The 18,988-nt window shown below is 42.8% G+C and overlaps 1 protein-coding gene across 1 annotated transcript in view; it reads left to right on the forward strand.

Moving 5' to 3' along the window:
* The window catches only part of Rad50 (RAD50 double strand break repair protein), a 54,391-nt gene extending 35,658 nt beyond the window's left edge, over positions 1 to 18,733 (forward strand). The window contains exons 21-25 of the mRNA XM_028775891.1: positions 1,023 to 1,247; positions 13,603 to 13,688; positions 14,200 to 14,342; positions 16,729 to 16,862; positions 18,308 to 18,733. Of these exons, the coding sequence (XP_028631724.1) occupies positions 1,023 to 1,247; positions 13,603 to 13,688; positions 14,200 to 14,342; positions 16,729 to 16,862; positions 18,308 to 18,494 (775 nt within the window). The 3' untranslated portion in view covers positions 18,495 to 18,733. The remainder of the gene's footprint in view (positions 1 to 1,022; positions 1,248 to 13,602; positions 13,689 to 14,199; positions 14,343 to 16,728; positions 16,863 to 18,307) is intronic.
* The last annotated feature ends 255 nt before the right edge of the window (positions 18,734 to 18,988 follow it).

Here is an 18,988-nt window from a genome sequence, read left to right on the forward strand (position 1 = left end):
TTTCTTTCTTTCTTTCTTTCTTTCTTTCTTTCTTTCTTTCTTTCTTTCTTTCTTTCTTTCGTTTTGTTTTGTTTTTCGAGACAGGGTTTCAATGTGTAGCCCTGGCTGTCCTGGAACTCACTCTGTAGACCAGGCTGGCCTCAAATTCAGAAATCCGCCTGCCTCTGCCTCCCAAGTGCTGGGATTAAAGGCGTGTGCCACCACTGCCCGGCAAAAATTTAGCTATTTTCTTAGACAAGGTCTCACTAGGTAGTGTTCTAAGTGCTGGGATCAAAGGTATGCACCACCACACCTGGCTGAGCATGCTTCAGACTGCTTCGCACATCTCTTCCTTAACAGAACTTTCACTACTAGGAAATGGCAGAAGTATCAATCAAATAGATAACCAGGTAACTATATAATAATTCCCTAAACTTGTGAGCAATGTCTAGCACATAACAGGTACTTATTAAGTGGTTGATAAACAAATAAAAAATTTTAAGGCATATGTTGAAGTCTGTATAATCTGTGAGGGTACCAAAATTTTTTGAATATGTTACTTTTTTTGGTTAGATTTATTATTTTTAGACTTTTGCAACAGAAACAAAAATTTTTAATGAATTTTACTATAGAAAATAATTTATTGTAGATTAAATTGTACTGTGTCTTTGACATTTGTAAATAAAACCAATTGAAGCCTGTTATCCAGTAGCTTCTCACTGTGGGCAGTTGGTAGCCGTTCTTAGGTGTGAGTGTGTGACTCAGTTGTGTGACTCCCTAGCAGTCCTTTACCTCATCAGTGCCTAAAGGCCAGGGCTTTGTGGTGCTCATGTGTTGTAAGGGTTGTTTGCTGTACAAAAGTTTGCTGCTCAGAAACTTCAATCCTGCAGAAGTTTGGAAGGAAGGGAATTAGCTCAAAAGTCTTAGAAAACAAGGAGAGCTGCTATCGTGTACTCATCACTGAGGAGAATGACACCTGTCTGAAGGGACTTTCTGCTAGGTTGCCAAAAACCTAAACAGTAGTCCTCACTAATTATTTCTAGTGAGCATCAGAAGTTGGAAGAGAACATAGACACCATAAAGAGAAATCACAGTTTGGCATTGGGACGACAGAAAGGCTATGAAGAAGAAATTCTTCACTTTAAGAAGGAGCTCCGAGAGCCTCAGTTTCGGGATGCCGAGGAAAAGTATAGAGAAATGATGATTGTCATGAGAACCACAGAGCTGGTGAATAAGGACCTGGACATCTACTACAAGACTCTTGACCAGTAAGTACTTGAGTGGGTTTTGTTTTCTGCAGTGGTAGCAGCTAGCACACTCCGGTCATCTTTTTTCCCATTTTTGTCTCTTTAGGTATATGACATTTTATATATACTATGGAATGAAAAAAATACTTGCATGTTGCATGTGTGCTTACACTATAAAGCATACCTGCCCTAACTAGTCCAAGAACTACTGGTTGGCTGAGCCATCTTTCCAGCCCAGATTGGTTTTCTGAAATGATATTATTAGCCCAATATTGTGGCTCAATGCCTATCATCCCAGCAGGTGAGAGGCTGAAGCAGGTGAATTGCTGTGAGTTTAAAATAATGGGTTTAAAGTAAGAAACAATTGTGGCCTTCATGTACAGTCCTCTGATTCTTATTTATTTATTTATTTATTTATTTTTAAGAATAGCATATTGTGGCTGGAGAGATGGCTCAGTGGTTAAGAACACTGACTGTTCTTCCAGAGGTCCTGAGTTCAATTCTCAGCAACCACATAGTGGCTCACAATCATGTGTAATGGGATCCGATGCCTTCTTCTGGTGTGTCTGAAGGGAGGGATAGTATACTCACATACATACAATAGATAAATCTTAAAAATTGAAGAAAAATGCCCGGCGGTGGTGGCTCACGCCTTTAATCCTAGCACTTGGGAGGCAAAGGCAGGCAGATTTCTGAGTTCGAGGCCAGCCTGGTCTACAAAGTGAGTTCCAGGACAGCCAGAGCTACACAGAGAAACCCTGTCTCGAAACACCCCCCCCAAAAAAAAAAATTGAAGAAAAAAAAAGAATAGGGTATTTTTGTAGCTTGGCCTTTAATCCCAGCATTCAGAAGACTGAGACAAGTGAATTTCTGAGTTTGAGGCCAGCATGGTCTACAAAATGAGTTTCAAGACAGCCAGGGCTGCACAGAGAAACAATCTTTAAATTCCTTCTCCCCAGAAAACAGAATAGTATTTTTAAATTACTGATTTTATTAACTTATCAATTATAAATATATTAATGGGTTCAGTAAGATATTTCCACACATTATACAGTAGGCATTGATTAGATATCACCACCTCCTTCTCTAGTTATGAGTGTTTTATTTTCAGGATTTGGTGGGGAGAAGATCTTACTATGTAATCCTGGATAGCCTGGACTTTGATATATAGACCAGGGTGGCCTCAAACTCACAGAGATCTGCCTGCCTCTGCCTCTCAAGGTCTGGATTAAATGCATGTGCCACCATCTTTAGCCTTTTCGGGACATTTTTTTTTTTAAGCTGTGTATATTGGAAACATACAATACTTTGGATAGTATGGCAAATATATTTCTTGATGGGTTTCGGTGTTTTATATTTTTTTAAACTTCAAAAAAGTATATTTCTTTTGTATGTTTGTAAGAGAGGTGTGTATACCTGTACATGCCATGGCACCTCTGTGTGAGTCAGAGCTCGTGAGTTAGTTCCATATAGAAAGGGTTCTGCTAGAGGAGGGAAGGGTATATAGAGACTAGTTTACAAGTGGGTCAGAAGCTGGGGAGGTGGACAGGCTGTAACTCACAGATCCAGTGAAGCGAACTTTTCGGGAGTTATTAACTTCTGCTGTGCTGAGTAAGATGGGCTAAACAGTGACCTTGAATTTGACAAGTTGGAGGTTTATGACTGGGAAGCCAGCAGTTGTGAGTTGGAGTTGGGTGATGAGAAAATGGTGGGAGAGAAACGTTGATGACGTATTCTGCAAGGGGGCCAGTGACAGGGTGGGAGGTTGGTTGCTGCATTTAAAGGTCTGCTGTGAATCCAGTCTTCGTTTATGATACCTGGCTCTGTGTTTCTGTGTAACATAGAATACTATGTCCAGAAGCCCTCCTGCTGTCACTCAGTAAGGCACTGCATGCTTCCATGTGCATTAAAGAAGTCATAAAAGACTGCCATAACCTGTCCTTTCCCTAACCTGCCTAGTCGGCCAGGGGAATGCCTTGATATCACCAGGCTGTCTGGCCTGGGGAAGGAAGGGCATTTCCACAGAGGAACATGAGGTATCACACTGAGTAAGCAAGGAGGGGCTGGGAGCTCTCTGGAGCCAGCCAGGAGTGGGCTGAGGTGAGGAGATGCAGGGGTGCTTTTCAGAAATTTAGCTCACTTAGGAGCACTGTCACACTGTTCAGTGAGATATCTTATCTACTAATCAGATGCATTCTTCTAAATAAGAAGAAAAATAGCAGTAAATTTCCTTCAAATGGACTCTGTGGGATTTCTTCTGCAAACAGTGGTGTCTTAAGATTCGTATGTGTTCCCAAAATTTGCCTTCTCTCCTTGAAAAAAAAAGTCTAAAATTCCCCTCATTGTTTGGTGTCTTAGAGTAAAGCATACTGTTAGTGTCACTGTTGCACAGCAGTCTATTTAAGGTAACACAGGAAATTAACAGTGCATTTTCGAGAAGAGCTGATTAGCATCTGTTATTAGTAATCTAAAACAGCAGTAAGCAGAAGCATTGGCAGAAACCCTGGCTGAGAATGGAACATGGTTAGGACGCACAACCCTACACACAGCTACAGTTTAAACAAAATTGAAATATGTCACTTGCCCAAAATGCTCTCCAATATTTTGTTTCCCAGATGTGAAACATGTGTTACATCATACTGCTTCTGAGACTTGGGAAACATGCAACTCCCACAACTTTGTATCTGAGGCAGCCAGGTCTCTGCCAGGCTGTTAAAAGCCTATGTCCCTACCTTCTAGGGGAGCTGCGGTGGAGAACTTTATTCAGGACTCATACTGTGCTGACCACCGATGCATTTTAGTTTCCTATGGTAGCATCCTGTAGGAAACTGATTATAAACCCAAGATAGCCAGTAGCATTTCATGTCTACTGCAGGGTTGTTATTTTAAGCAAATGTTTATCTTGTAATAATGGTTGAACCATTGCTTAGTGTTAAAAGCTGATATTTAGGAGGCTGGCTAAAGAAAATAAGTTTAATAAAGACATAATGGATTTTTTGTTTGTTTGGTTGGTTGGTTTTTGTTTTCTTTTTGAAACAGGGTTTCTGTGTGTATTCCTGGCAGTCCTGGAACTCAATCTGTAGACTAGTCTGGCCTCAAAGTCACTGAGATCTGCCTGTCTCTGCCTCCCAAGTGCTGAGATTAAAGGCGTGTGCTGCCACCACCACCTGGCAAGTCATAAGAGCTTTAACTTGGGGAAAAAGTCATTTAAATTTGCCAAATTAAGGATTCTGAGTTCAGCAAGAAGAAATCCTATTTTGTGTAGAACATGGTACTCATAGCACCATTTCTTTGGGCAAGAGGACTTCTGCTGACCCAAATATAAGGAGTCAGGAGGGTCTCCTGGTACTGAGGTCTGGGGCAGTAGGAACATTAGTCAGTATTTCAAAAGCTAATCATGGGGGCTGGAGAGATGGGTCAGCAGTTAGGAGCCTATGCTGCATTTGCATTCTGAGTTCAGATCCTACACTCACACCAGGAGACTCACAACTGCCTGAAATTCAGCTCCCGGGGATCCTATGCCTCTGGGCTCCTTGGACACCGACACTCATATACAGGCTCACAAAGACATATGCATGCACTTATATACATAATTAAACATAATAATAATAGTTTTTTAAAACACTAATAAACCACAACTAGTTTTGCATTTTTGGTTTTTTGTTGTTCTTATTATTTTTTGGCAACCTATGTATAAAGTTTGTCACAATTTTAAATACAAAGATGAAAGTAGTATATTTCAGAAAATGCCTTTGAAAGTATCTTTACTACTTTTTTTCAAACTTGATTTGAATTAACTTAGTTTTTGCGCTTTCAAATTAAAATAATAATTACAAAAATGTCCATATATATTTGATCCTTCTAGTCAGCAAGATGGCTTGAGATATGGCAAATCATGGGGGCTGGATTTGCCTTTGTTTTTACATGTGCTATTTTGAGCAGTAATTCAGATTTTGCAGTAATTGTTTGTCTTCTTGGCTTAAGTCCTTTAGATAGTTTGAATAGGGAAGGAAGCAAGAGCTGGACAGGTCTTAGGAAGGAAACTTGGATCTCTTTATATGATGCTGTTCTATCCTCTTAAGCACCTGCTTTCTCCTGGCTGCATCTTAAGTGTGCATCTATACTAGTGGCCAGATGCTGAGGTGGGCAAGTGATCTTTAAAGTAACAACAAAAGTCCTGATGCGCTGCTCCATTTGTGACATCAGGCAGGAAGCCAGGTGTGCTTCTGAAGAGGATACCTCAGGCTCACAGATGTTTCTCCTCTAAGGAGCAAGCGTGGGAGGCAGTTAGCTGACTGGGAAGCAGAGGAAAGAGGCCCTGCTGAACAGTACAGTCCCCTGGCATCTAAAGGGTACCTGTGTGAGGAAACGAGGAGATATGTTAAAACAGCTCTGCACGCTACATTGAGACCTCTGGGTTTGATTTTGTTTTTCTTTTAATATTTTATTTTTAAATATTATTTTTTAGAGCAGTTTTAGTTCTGTAATAAAGCTGAGCAGAAAGAAAGTTAGAGAGATTTCTTACATCCCCACCGTGTCCATACTGGCACAGTGCTTGAACCATCTGCTGCCTTTGCTGGAGTTAACAGTGAGCCTGAGTTGATGCCACTGCCATCGAGAATGCAGTTGGTGATGTGTTCTGTAGGATGAATGAGATGCCTTCCTTCACAGTAGCTTCATTAGCACACGGCTTCCTGACTTTCTGGCCATCTGATGCTGCCTTCCAGATGGGAATCTTTGTCATTTGGCAGATCACGTTCTAAGGCTCAGGGCCACCAGAACTACCATTCATCTTCACAAAATGCAGTGGAGTATTAGAGAAGTCTTTAAGGCACTCTTTCAAGCTATTAATGAGTATTTAATGATAAGACTGAATAAAATCATAAATGGCTGTTTTCTTCGATCTTAGAAATTCTTATGTTCTTTGAGAGCCAATTTTTACAAGGAAAGCATTCCCCTTTACAGGCATTAATGTTAGTTTAGCCCACAGGCAGCACTCTAGGCCACAGGCAGGGCTATGCACTTGCCAGATAACAACTAGTCCTCAACTGTCTCAAGCTCATGCCTTTTAAATTGTTGCCTCAAGAGACATCAAAAATTTTTAGGGTCATTCTTTCGTTTGTTTAAGGGATAGTTTCGTGTAGTGCTGTAACTCTGGCTGGCCTTCCAGACTTGTTGAGTGGCCAAAGCTGGCCTTAAATTCCCAATCGTCTTACTTCTACCACCCTAATGCCAGGATTACAGGCATACACCACAACTCAAGGTTTTATGCTGTCCAGCAATTGAACCAGAGTTTCATGCATGGTAGGCAAGTACTCTGCCAACTGAGCCACATTCTCAGTTCCTCTGGGTCATTCTTTACAGTACTTATTAAGTACCTGTAACAAGTGCTACAGAGTAATGTAATTCAATCCATTGACAGCTCCAGTTTGCACACAATTGCTACATGGCAATGCTTTAGGATGGCTTTCCTTCCATCAACTCCACCCAGTTGTTCAACTACTACTGTGGTAGCTGTCTCCACCTCTACTTGCTCCTGGTGTTCTCACCCCTACATGTCTCATTGCTTTTCTGCTAGGCTAATAGGTGGTTCTTGTTGTCATTATAGGAAAGACTCCATCCTTGCCTTCCCCATTTCATCTCTGCTCACGGTGCCCCTCACCATGCTGAACAGTTTGCTCCTTTAATGCCTATGTTTTCCTGTGCATTTCTCCTCCTTAAAATGTTCCTGTAAGCCCTTCACAAATAGATATATTGGCCCCTCCCTTTCAGTCCATATTATTTGTGCCACACGTGTTACAGGTAACTTGTAGTTCTCCATACTTCATATCTACAAATCTGAGAACACAGGTCAGGGTAGACATAGGTTCACTTGGTACTTGGTGACAGTGCCCAGTACTCATCAAGGCACTCCTGCATTGTCAACCCTGCTTCCCTCACAGTGCATTAGCCTAGCTGTCTGAAAACTCAGTCTGTGGACCAGACTGACCTTGACCTCAGAGATCCACCTGCTTTTACCTCCCAAGAGGTGGAATTAAAGATGTGAACCACCACCTCCCAACTCACTCTAGTCTTTTTTTATATAACCATGAAGTTCTTTTATGTTCATTTCATATGTGTGTTTCATTGTTTTAATGTTTGTATAATCCATAAAATAGATTTTACCTATTTGAACCAGTGACATTAGGACACTTTAAAATTTGGCCACCACTGCCACTGTATATATGACTTCACATACTTGTGCAGATAGACCAGAAAGATAGCTTCTTAGAAATGAAGCTACTAGGTCAGAGGGTATGATCATTTTTAACTTATTAATACCAGATTAGTTCCCAAAAGCACTTTTTGTTTGTTCTTGTTTTTGTTTCCCTACATAGCCCTGGCTGCCCTGAAACTTGCTTTGTAGACCAGGCTGGCCTCAGACTCAAAGAGAGCAACCTGCCTCTGCCTCCCAAGTTCTGAGATTAAAGATATACGCCACCAACACCTGGCCAAAAGCATTTATAAAGCCTGTATTTCCACTTGCAGTATTAAATATGACTATGTCGCCATGACCCATTGTTGCATGAAAATGCTCTAATTAGAATTGCCCCTTCTCCTACACAGAGAAACCCTGTCTCGAAAAACAAAAACAAACAAACAAACAAAAAAATTGCCCCTTCTCAAGTATCAAAATACTTAACTAGAGCTCCCAGGGTCTAAATCTCCAGCCTGGGAACACAAAGGGAGGGACTCATGGCTCCACCTGTATAGGTAGTTGAGGATGGCCTTGTCAGGCATCAATGGAAGAGGAGGGCCTTGGTCCCTGAAAGTTTGGATTCCCTAGTGTTGGAAAATTCGAGAGCAGGGAGGTGGGAATGGGAGGATGGTGGGAGCACACCCTTATAGAAGTAGGAGGAGGGGGATGGGATAAGGGGTTTTGGGGGGAATGGGAGAGAGGATAACATTGAAAGGTAAATAAATAAAATATCCAATAAAAAAAAAAAGAAAACAGATAATGGGTCTGGCAATTGCAGTCGAGCAGTCGAGACTTTTTGTCAACAATTTATTATGGGGATTTCATATAATCCTCAAGGACAAGGTATTGGGGAAGAGGCCCATGGAACTTTAAAAAGACTGATGAGACATAGTGTTGCTGAGACAAAGAATGATGCCGACTTGTGAGCTTGCTGATTGCCCTGACAAGGGTGACTGGGGAGCTGTATTGGACATAGGTTCCTGACCTACCTTTGCTTGACTATATCTCAGATGGGACAAGCTGCCTTGCCTCAAGTTTTTAGACCTTGTGGGATAGAGAATCAAAAAGAGAAATTATAATGTCTCTTGTATTCTTCTTAAAGGTGACCAGCTATTAGGACTCAATCATGACTGGTCTAGAAATCAATCCAATATTGGAAATAACAGTCTACTTTTAGAAGACTGGATCTTTGTCTTTGACATTGTCAGAGACATATTTAGAAGTTAGCTGTAGCTCACTATGATGTTACGATAGCAAGAGATAAAGTTGGGACAGGATCTGGATTTCAAACAAGGGTCAGTGCATGTTTTAAGGCTCTTTTAATTGTCAAGCTAAAATTGGTTTTGTCTCTTCTACAGTATTTATTATAAGTTGCATTAACTGTATAATTTCCAATTGTGTTAGTGTGTTGAAACCTGGCATGTCTGTTATGGGGGTCTGTCAACCAGCTTTTGTCTCACTGCCCTGAGTATTAGAAAACCTTGATTTGCTGAAAAAAGCTTGAAAGTGCTGGAAGAAGTGAGTTAAGCTTTAAGCAGAAGCAAGAGGGTAGCGGGCTTGATTATTGCTGGTATAACAGCATTAAATTCATTAATTGCTAGCACCACTGCTTCTGCAATAGCATTGAGACAAGGAGTTAAGACAACTGTTTTTGTTAACCATCTAGCAAAAAAATGTTACTAATCTATTGAGTATACAAAAGGATTTATATAGGTATCTGGAACAACGGATGATACTCTATAGCCTATTCAGATTATCTGAAGGAGGTTCAGGGTTCAAGAGTTAGGACCCATCCCAAGTGTCATGACAAATATCATTGGAGTAGTGTTACTTTTGAAATTCACAATGATTGTCATTATAATTAGAAAAAAAGTTTAAAGACACCTGTAGGATATTTGGCATAATCCTAACACCTCTCTGGGTGTGTTAACTTTGCGTAGTGAGATTATGAATTTAAAGAATGCTCTGTTGAGCTTTGATGCTGCAGATAATGCCGATAAAATTATCCATGGCCTGAGGTCAGTATTTCCATTTTTGGTCAAACCTCAGGAATGGCATATATAGCTTGATCAGGCTAGTCCTTCTTGTCCTGGGAATACTTTTGTTCCTACCAATCGTGTTAAAGCTTGTCTCTAACTACATCAACAGGCTGGCAGACAAAGTACATGACTTGAAACTAATAATGGTTCCCAGACAAAGTTATTAATTTAACAGGCTGGAAAGCCAAGGACAGGTAAGATTCTGCACAGATCCTTACCAACCTAAGAGAGAAGTGCATTGCTTTTGGTCATGCATATTCCATGATGGATAAGGAAGGCATTCTTGTTAGAATGACCTAAGACAGGCTCAGTCTTGTTAATGAAATAAAAAAGGGGGAGAAGTGGAGAGCCCTTGGGGCTGCTTGGCAAGAATCTGACATGGGTCAAGGACAAGGAAATGGGCTGCTTGGCAGGAATATAACATTGGCCAAGGACAAGGAAGTAGGCTTCAGGCAGGAATCTGACATTAGGCTACAACAAAGAAGTAATCTCAGGCAGGAATCTAAATATTAGGCTAAAACAAATTTCAGACAGGAATCTAAATTTTAGGCTAGAACAAGGAAGTAGGCTTCAGACATGAAAATGACTTTGGGCTAGGGAAAGGAAGTAGGCTCAGATACTTTGGTCATCCTGATAAGCCTTTAGAAACAGTGATCACGGGAGTGTTCACGTAATTGGGTTTAATGCCTTGCTTTTTCTTTGACTATTTGTGTTTATTGTATTGCTTGTTCCTTGACTATTTGCATCTATTGTATTGCTAGAGCCTCAACCTAGAACTGACCTTAATACATACATGTAATCAAAATGGTATAAAAGCATAAAGGAAGAAGGGATATAGGACAGGGGGTTCTAGGGAGGGGAAATGGGAAAAGGGAATGACATCTGTATTGTAAATAAATAAAATATCCAATTTAAAAAAAGGAAAAAAATTGCCCCTTCTCTTTAATTTTAAGTTCATCATTTGTCCTTTAACTTTGTTCATGACATCATTGATGACTTAGTTTATATCTTCATAGTTTTGTACCTTAGTCAGAGCTTCTCAATCAAAGGATTACAAAAATGCCTTCCTTCTGGTTATTCTCCAGTAATCTTCCTGACCAGCCTTGAGTAGCAGGTGTGTGCCACTACACTGGTTACTTTAACTGGAGAGAGAGAGAGAGAGAGAGAGAGAGAGAGAGAGAGAGAGAGAGAGAGAGAGAGAGATCACATATTCAGTAGTTCTTTTTTTTTCTTTTTTCTTTTTTTTTTTTTGATACATCTTCTCTCTATGGAAGAGGGTTTCTGGGGCTCATCACTCAGATGGTCAGTGAGCTTGAGGTCCTCCTGTATTCATCTCCCTGGTGATAGGCCCCACCATACCTGGCCTTTTACACGGGTTCTGGGTTCTGAATTAGGGCTGTTGCTGTAAGTCCTTTGCTGACTGACTCATCTCTCTAGCTGTTGGACCCACCCAACCCCACCATTGTCTTTCCTAACAGTGTTAGACACTAGATAGTAACAGGATGTCACTATCTGTGTGGCTCTGACTGTCCTGGAACTCATTATGTAGACCAGGCTAGCCAGGAACTTACAAAGATTTGCCTGTTTCAGCCTCCCAAGTGTTGGGATTAAAGGCCTGTACCCCCATACCTAGGCTCATTTCTGCTTAACTTTACTCCTTTCTCTTTGGTGTCTTACAAGCTACAGCACCTCTCCTGATTATTGTGGGAAAAGTGCTGTGTCTGTGTTAGATTGTTTTTGCTGTTGCTATAGATGCCTGAGACATTTTGTGAAAGAAAGATATTTTCTTCCATTTATCATTTCCTTGAGTGTTTTATCAAAACTCTGTGCTAGTGCAGCAGATGTTCCTTTTATAGTCACTGGCTCATCAGTTTTTCTTAAGTCTGGTATGCAGTGTCACCTTGGACAGCTTTCTTCCTGTTGTGCTGTTCTTGCTTTCTAGGGATGAAGAACACTCAGTAAGCTGAGATTGGGGGGCTGGGGGACGTAGATGCCTAAGATGTGCTTACCCTGGTTTCCATGCACAGCAGGAAAGTCTCCACAGTCATGAGTTCTGTTCAGTGCACTTATGACTAAACACATTTAGGATACTTACTTCTCTCATCATAGGCAAAACAAGCCCAAAGGTGTTTGCTCTTTTCAGTTTCTTCTTGCTGTATACTACTTTGTATACCCAGAGGGTAGGCACGCTTTGAAGATTTGATAATACTCTTCTTGTCTGTTCACTACCTTAAAAACAGACAAACAAACAACTAGCCACTTTCTGTATCCTGGGCAAATTTTTGTAGTGATTGGAGATTGGAAAGATGCTCTGTGACTTGGAACATGGCTTGTCTTTCAGAAGGGGAAGCTTATTGGTGACCACTCACATCAGCGGCTTCTTTAGATGGCCTACTGCGGTCACCTTTGTCATCCCCATGGTTGCCCACTGTACTGTTAACTCCCAGAGAGACCAACCTTCAGCGGCCAGGCCAGCCAACAGTAGCAGTCATTTCTGTGACACCCTGAGTGGGCTGCTTGGCTATACTGAAGCTCCCTCTCTCCCACTGCTCTGGTTGTCTGCCCTGCCTGGTGTTTGTTCTCCATTCGTATGCTTATTTATGTTAGTTACCAATCAGAGGGGAAAAAATAACATTTTAAAAGGTCATTCATAAAATTAGGATCCTAGCGTATAAAGCTTTGGAAAAGTAGTCTTCACATATGATTGGTTCCCAGAACATTCGGTGAAGTATTTTTTTGTTAAAATTTTCTCTTTTTAAGAAAATAATAGCTGGTTTGTCTACTCTTTATGAAAGAAGCATAAAATGTTCGGCAGAGATGAGCGTGAGTTAGAAAATGGAGACCTGGTGAAGCAGAGAGGCTTCTCCGGGCTCGCTGCTTCCGCAGCCCTGCATCTGATACTTAGACGTATTTATGTTGAGTCATTTCTTTCTCTTTGGCTGGTGATCAGAAGATCACGGAATGATTGTACAGAGGCAGCGGCATTACGTTTAGTTTCTTTTTTTGTATATATCAGATAAGAGGCCTGCAAATGGAAGAGAGTCCGCTCACATCCTTTGCATGGTGATAGCTGTGAAACTTGCCTTCTTACCACGGGAGTGACTTTGTTAGCCCTGTCTCCTGAGATCTGAGGTAGCTAGGGCAGGCATGGTGTTCAAGTTTAACAGGAAGCCTTGTCTTTCACAAGCATTTCTTCTTTCAGTGTCTAGAATTGGAAGTAAGGGCAGCCTGTGGAGGTCAGTGCACACTAGTACTAGGCCTTGTGACTGACTAAAGACTCAGGCTTCTAAGTCAAGGCCTCCTTTTGAGCCAGAGATGCCTTCAGGTTGGTAAAAATTCACAGATATGAGAAATAAAAGAGTATTAGGGGCTAGATTTGATAAACCTTAATAATTCTAGAAAAACCTGGCCATGGTACATGGTGGCACACACCTTTAGTCCCAGCACTCAGGAGGCAGAATCAGGTGGATCTCTGAGTGCAAGGCCAGCTTGGTCTAGAGGACAGCCTGTAGAGACCCTGTCTCAAAGAAAAATAAAACAAAAAATTCTAGAATGGCCGGTACCTCCTGCCGGTACTGGTGAGGCTGCCCCCCACCCCCTCTCCATTGTGATCTTTGGGCCTAGAAAAGAAGTCTGTTAAAGTTTTATTTTCTAAAAGTTTTTTGGGATTTATTTTTAGACAGGGTCTAATTGTATAGCTTTGGGGAATTTACTATGTAGACCAGGCTGGCCTCTGTTTGAGTACAGGATTCAAAGTATGTACCACCACACTCAACCCTTGCAGTCTCTGAGTACTTAAAGAATTCCTTGGATTCCAGAGGAAAAGACAGAGATGTGTGAAAACTTGGGTCCTGGCATACTCCTGGTAGTTCCCAGTACCAGGGAAATGGCACTGCTTGGTCCTGTTTAATTTTTTTCCTAGGCCTTTCCATAGTCTACTTTTGTAATTGTCACTACTAGGGCAGTGACATTATTTTTATTATCATTATTAGTGTATATTATATATGTTCATAATAATTAAGCATATACTACTACATAGTTATGTCTTTCATATAAATAGTACATATTGTATTAAGTAAAACTGGCTCCCTTTTTCCAGAGCAATAATGAAATTTCACAGTATGAAAATGGAAGAAATCAACAAAATTATTCGTGATCTTTGGCGGAGTACCTATCGTGGACAAGGTAACTAACATGGTGTGTCCCAGGTGCTTGTCCCAAAGCTCTATCCACAACCTCTCCTGTATGACCTTAGTTGCCAGCATCGCCTTCTCAAACCCCTTCCTGAGCATGTCTTTGAGAGATTTCTAAGAATTCTTATCTTTGCAACATCTTACAACAAAAAGAAAATGCAAAGTTTCTCTTCCAGAGCCCTGTGGGACTCATATTAGCTGCAGCAGACACAGTTAGCTGATGACATAATGGGTTCTGTGAAAGCGCAGATAGGGATAGGCCCAAGTGTGATAAGAAAAGTACCCAAAGGAAACTCTGAGAAAGAGCTGGCCCAGGCTGGGGGTGGGCCATCCCGGCTGTATCTTGGCAGACCACGTGACCCTGAGTCTTCCTGGCCAGAGTTTGCAAGGCAGCCAGTGCTTCTAAGGACATGAGACGCACTAGTGTCCAGGCTTCCATGACAGTGTGCATAAGTGACAGAGGTGTAGTGTGGTTCTCTAAAATACTCTGCTTTCTGTCTCAGATATTGAATACATAGAAATTCGATCTGATGCTGATGAGAATGTATCGGCTTCTGATAAAAGGCGGAATTACAACTACCGAGTGGTGATGCTGAAGGGGGACACAGCTTTGGACATGCGCGGACGATGCAGTGCTGGACAGAAGGCAGGTATCAGCAATCTAGGGAGCTGGCTTAGCCTGAAAGACGGCCCTGATGTTGCAGAAACCCTAAGAGGGCTGTCAAATGAATGAGAAACTCCTACAGTGTCCTTGCCACCTTGTGAAGCAGACATGGCTGCCATCAGTGCACGTCCTGGTGCCAGCTAACATGCCCTGTAGCACTCTAAGATAACTTATACGAAAAAGGGTCAAAGGGCTGGAAAGATGGGTCAGTGGTTAAGAGCACTGGCTGTTCTTTTTTAGAGGTCCTGAGTTCAATTCCTGAGTTCAAATGGTGGTTCACAACCTTCTGTAGTGGAATCTGATGCCCTCACTGTCATGCAGACGGACAGGAAGACAGAAGACTCAGATACATAAATATATGTAACAGGAAAAGAGTCAAGGTTACTCAAACCCATTTCACTTCACAGTGCTCCTCAAGAGGTCACTGCTTCATGGCCCAAAGATGCATTCTGGTGTAACCACGGGCAGGGACGCCTCAGAATTCATAGTAATTGTACCGCCAATCATAAATGACACAGGTGGGGGAGGGATGTGGCTCAGTTGGTAGAGTGCTTGCCCAGGCTTTGGGCTGACCTCACCACTATCTAAACTTGGCTATAATCCCAGCACTATGGAAGTAGAGACAAGAGAATCAGAAGTTCAAAGTCATCCTTGACTACAGAGTGAGTTTCAGCCCAGCCTGGGCTACACAAGACCATATTCAAATGAACAAATAATACTGCACACTAGAGTCCAAACTGAACCAGACGAGGCATTCTAATCTGTGTTGCTGAGACTGTAGCCCCTACCTAGGCCTTAAGCTCCGTTACCCCAGCATAGCTTTGGGCTGGGCCTCAGACCGTAGAATAGACAGCTGCTGTCATAGCTTTGGTATCATAGGGACTTGATACCCCTTACTACATAAATAGGACTCGGTGGGCCTCCATGAGGCCCCTGGAGGAAGGGCAGTAGGTAGGTTTGGAATACGGGGAATCAGGATGAGAAATGATGTTTCAGTGAGGCTGAAGCATGAGCTCTGCATCCCAGGAGCACAGGGAGGTCATGAATGTCTGGTCTCTGTTAACCATACCGGGTAGATTCTGAGTTTGCAGATTAAAGCGGATTTTCATAAAACTTCACAGGCTTAGGAAAGGGTGTCACATTATTGGCATAATTATCCCAGTTATTGCCAGTCCAGACAGCTAACACCAATTTCTGGCAAATGCAGGTTACGGTCACAATCATAGTCCGAAGAAATGACTAAGTTGTGATCTATAAACAGAATCTCTATTTGCTTTGTTTGGTGATGTCTAATGTTCATTATAAATGAGTCTGAAATATGGTCTGCGAACAAAAGTCAGTTTCCTATAGCTGCTCTTAAATTGTGAAAACTGGCAGTGCTTGCTTCCTGGTATAAGGAGAGGTGTCAGACAGATGGTCTGGTGGCTGTGGCCCAACACCAGCGTGCATGTAAGTGAGTAGTGGTAGATGGGCAGGAGAAGGGTTCAAAGGCAGGAAGGAAGTGTCTGCCCCTCAAAGGGACAGTAAGCTCCTGCAGTCTGCTGACCTGCTCGGGGAGTCAGAGGGAAGGAGTGCACTCAGCAGGCAGGGAGGTTAGAGCTCAAACAAGAGCACTGTGCTCTGCCCAGAACAGTCTGGGTCCCTTGCTGTATCCCCTCAACCCTGGGAGGGCTGGGGCTGAATCTGAGGGTTTGAATTTTAATAACCGTGAATATATCCAGTAGGCTCTCTGCAGATAAGTACAGATAGAGCCACGCTCGGGTACCTTTAACCTACAATTTTTTTTTCCCTCATTGACACAGTTACACAAGCAGACACCTGGGTGCAATTTAGTGCACACGACTTGGTTTCTCTTTTGGACCAGAGAATTCTAGAGACTTAAAGATGTCTGCATAGGATGATCTGCATAAGCAGGCAGATCTCTAAGTTTGATGCCAGTCTGTTCTATGTAGTGAAGTGGAGGTGACTCTTAAGACTTCTCTTAAAATTATCAACTGCTGATAAATTGTATGCATCTACCCTTAGCCTGTGATGCCAGGTTTTAGTAAATCTGGGATGCTTACAGGACTGTTTCTCAGTGTTTTATTTCAGCAGAAATGATAGGCTGAGAAATGTGGTTAATGGTCCACCTTCCAGAAAAGCTGTGTCTTCATTGAACTGTCCCTGACATCAGCGACCTGTGACATTTCCCACCTTTTCCTACCCTTTTTTGGTTTTGGAGACAAGGCTTACATAGCTTGAGTTGACCTAAAACTCAGAGATCCCCCTGCCTTTGCCTCCTGAGTGCTGGGATAAAAGGTGTGCACCACTACACTCAGTTCATCCACCATGCCCTTCTGAAAACATCTGTTCTGCAACTTTTCTCCAGGTGCTAGCCTCTCTCATCATCCGCCTGGCACTGGCTGAAACCTTCTGTCTGAACTGTGGCATCCTTGCCTTGGATGAGCCTACAACAAATCTTGACAGAGAAAACATTGAATCTCTTGCACATGCTTTGGTTGAGTAAGTATTTCAAGTTTAGGGGCAGGTCGTAATGTTTTTTAAAAATGCCAATAGCAGAGCTGGGTGTGGTGGTTCTTACCTTGTATCCCAGGACTTGGAGGCAGAGGCAGGCTGGTTACTGACTGAGTTCAAGGCCAGCCTTGGCCACATAGCAAATTCTAGGCCAGGCTCAGAAAACAAACAAATATAAAACCCTCCAAATCAAAAAGAATACACTTGGGGCCAGGCTATGCACTTTGCCTTTCAATAATAATTCTCCAGATTCTCTTGAAAAAGAACTTGTAAGGCCGGAGGGGTGGCTCAGTGGTTAAGAACACAGACTGTTCTTCCAGAGGGCCTGCATTCAATTTACAATGCACACAAACATGGCAGCTCACAACTGTGTACAACTGCAGCTTCAGAGGCTCTGATATCCTCACACAGATGGAGATGCAGTTAGAACACCAATGGACATGAAGTAAAAGGAACGAGAGTATTGAGACACGGACATATCTTGCCTCTCCCCAAGTGTGCATAGAGCAAGTGAGGGCTCTGTCTGTATTTCCTGTGAATCCTTCATGTCAAGCACAGGAGTCACTGTCACGGCCAGACACTTAGAGCTTTATGGAAGAAGAGTACTGGTAATTGGGCGGTGCAGAGGCTAAGTCGTACTCGTGTGGACCTGTTCACTCATGGCAGCAAGCCTCCAGGGAGGGCGGCTTGTATCGTGCAGCCCTGGCTCCAGGATGCTGATGGCACTGGTGTCCTCCAGCCAGTTCTTGATCATCCTGGGACCAGCAAGGAGGAGGGGGTTGTGGGATTGAAACATGAAGTGCATCCAGTCCTGGGAAAGTGATAAACAAGTTTGGGTTAAAACTCTCGTTGCGTCTCCCTCATAGCTGATACCTCACCATGCTGCTGATGAGCAAAAATGTCCCCGTACACCCACTCAGGCCCTGTGTGTCACAGCACTGATGCATCTGGTGACTGAGGAGGCAGAATTCTAGGTAGACCCAGCTCCTCAGAAGGCAGTGTCATTTCCCTCCCTGCTTGTTGTCTGCCTGAGTTACTTTTAGACTTTCAGAGAAGTCTGGGAGAGTCTGGGCAGAGGAGCAAGCTGGGCTCTTGTTGATGTTTTAGGTTTTCCTAGAAGACTTTCCCCTGCATCAATAGCAACTGAGGATCTTGGGAAACGAGTCCAAATTCTTAACCTAGTTCTTAGCCAGATAGACGGGTGGGGAAGGAAACTGTGCATCCCACTGAGTGGGGAGGAGGTAGGACTCTTAGCTATCTAGGTTGAAGGCCTCAGCCCTCCTCCATTATCCTTCAGGGCAGCCAAAGGCCCTGTCACACATGGCCCAGGAAAAGCCTGGTTGCCACCCAGCTGTTCTTGTATTTCAGGATTTCTGGTGGCTTTTCCAAATCTATGTCCATTAGTGAAAAACCGTCTCAATGTATTGTTTCAGGATCATAAAAAGTCGCTCGCAGCAGCGCAACTTCCAGCTTCTGGTAATCACTCATGATGAAGATTTTGTGGAGCTCTTAGGGCGATCTGAGTATGTGGAGAAATTCTACAGGGTGAAGAAGAACATCGACCAGTGCTCAGAGATTGTCAAGTGCAGCATTAACTCCCTGGGCGCTTATGTGCACTAACTTGTTTTGGGAGGGATGTGGATTGTGTGAAGGGAACCATGTGGCAGGTTTGAGAGTTCCTAAGATCGTGAGGCTGCCCTGAGAGAAGACTGAACACAGTTCCCACAGGCCTAGCGACCTCCCAGCTCTGCTCAGCCCTTCATTTCCTGTCAACTGAATGTCATCCAGATAAACAATGCTCTTGGGAGCAGTGCTGACAGGAGGGGTGGGCATTTAAAAATGTTACTATTTTCTCTGAAGCTTAGAGTGATATTTAGAAGTGGCCCTGCTATAACATGAATCCATGCACACAACCTCTCTGTCTGAGCCTAGCTCTCCCCTGAAACTATAGTCGTTGAACAGAGGCTGGCAGAGTGACAGAAGCCGTCGGTGATCACTTAGTGGAATACCCAGTTCCCTCCCCATGCAGCCCTGCCACATAGTTATCCTGCCTACTTATTAGAGAGGAATTTCCCAATTCTGACCTGATCACCCATCATGCAGAAGCCTGTCAC

Source organism: Grammomys surdaster, unplaced genomic scaffold, assembly GCF_004785775.1.
Source record: "Grammomys surdaster isolate TR1022 unplaced genomic scaffold, NIH_TR_1.0 262, whole genome shotgun sequence".
Classification (NCBI taxonomy): domain Eukaryota; kingdom Metazoa; phylum Chordata; class Mammalia; order Rodentia; family Muridae; genus Grammomys; species Grammomys surdaster.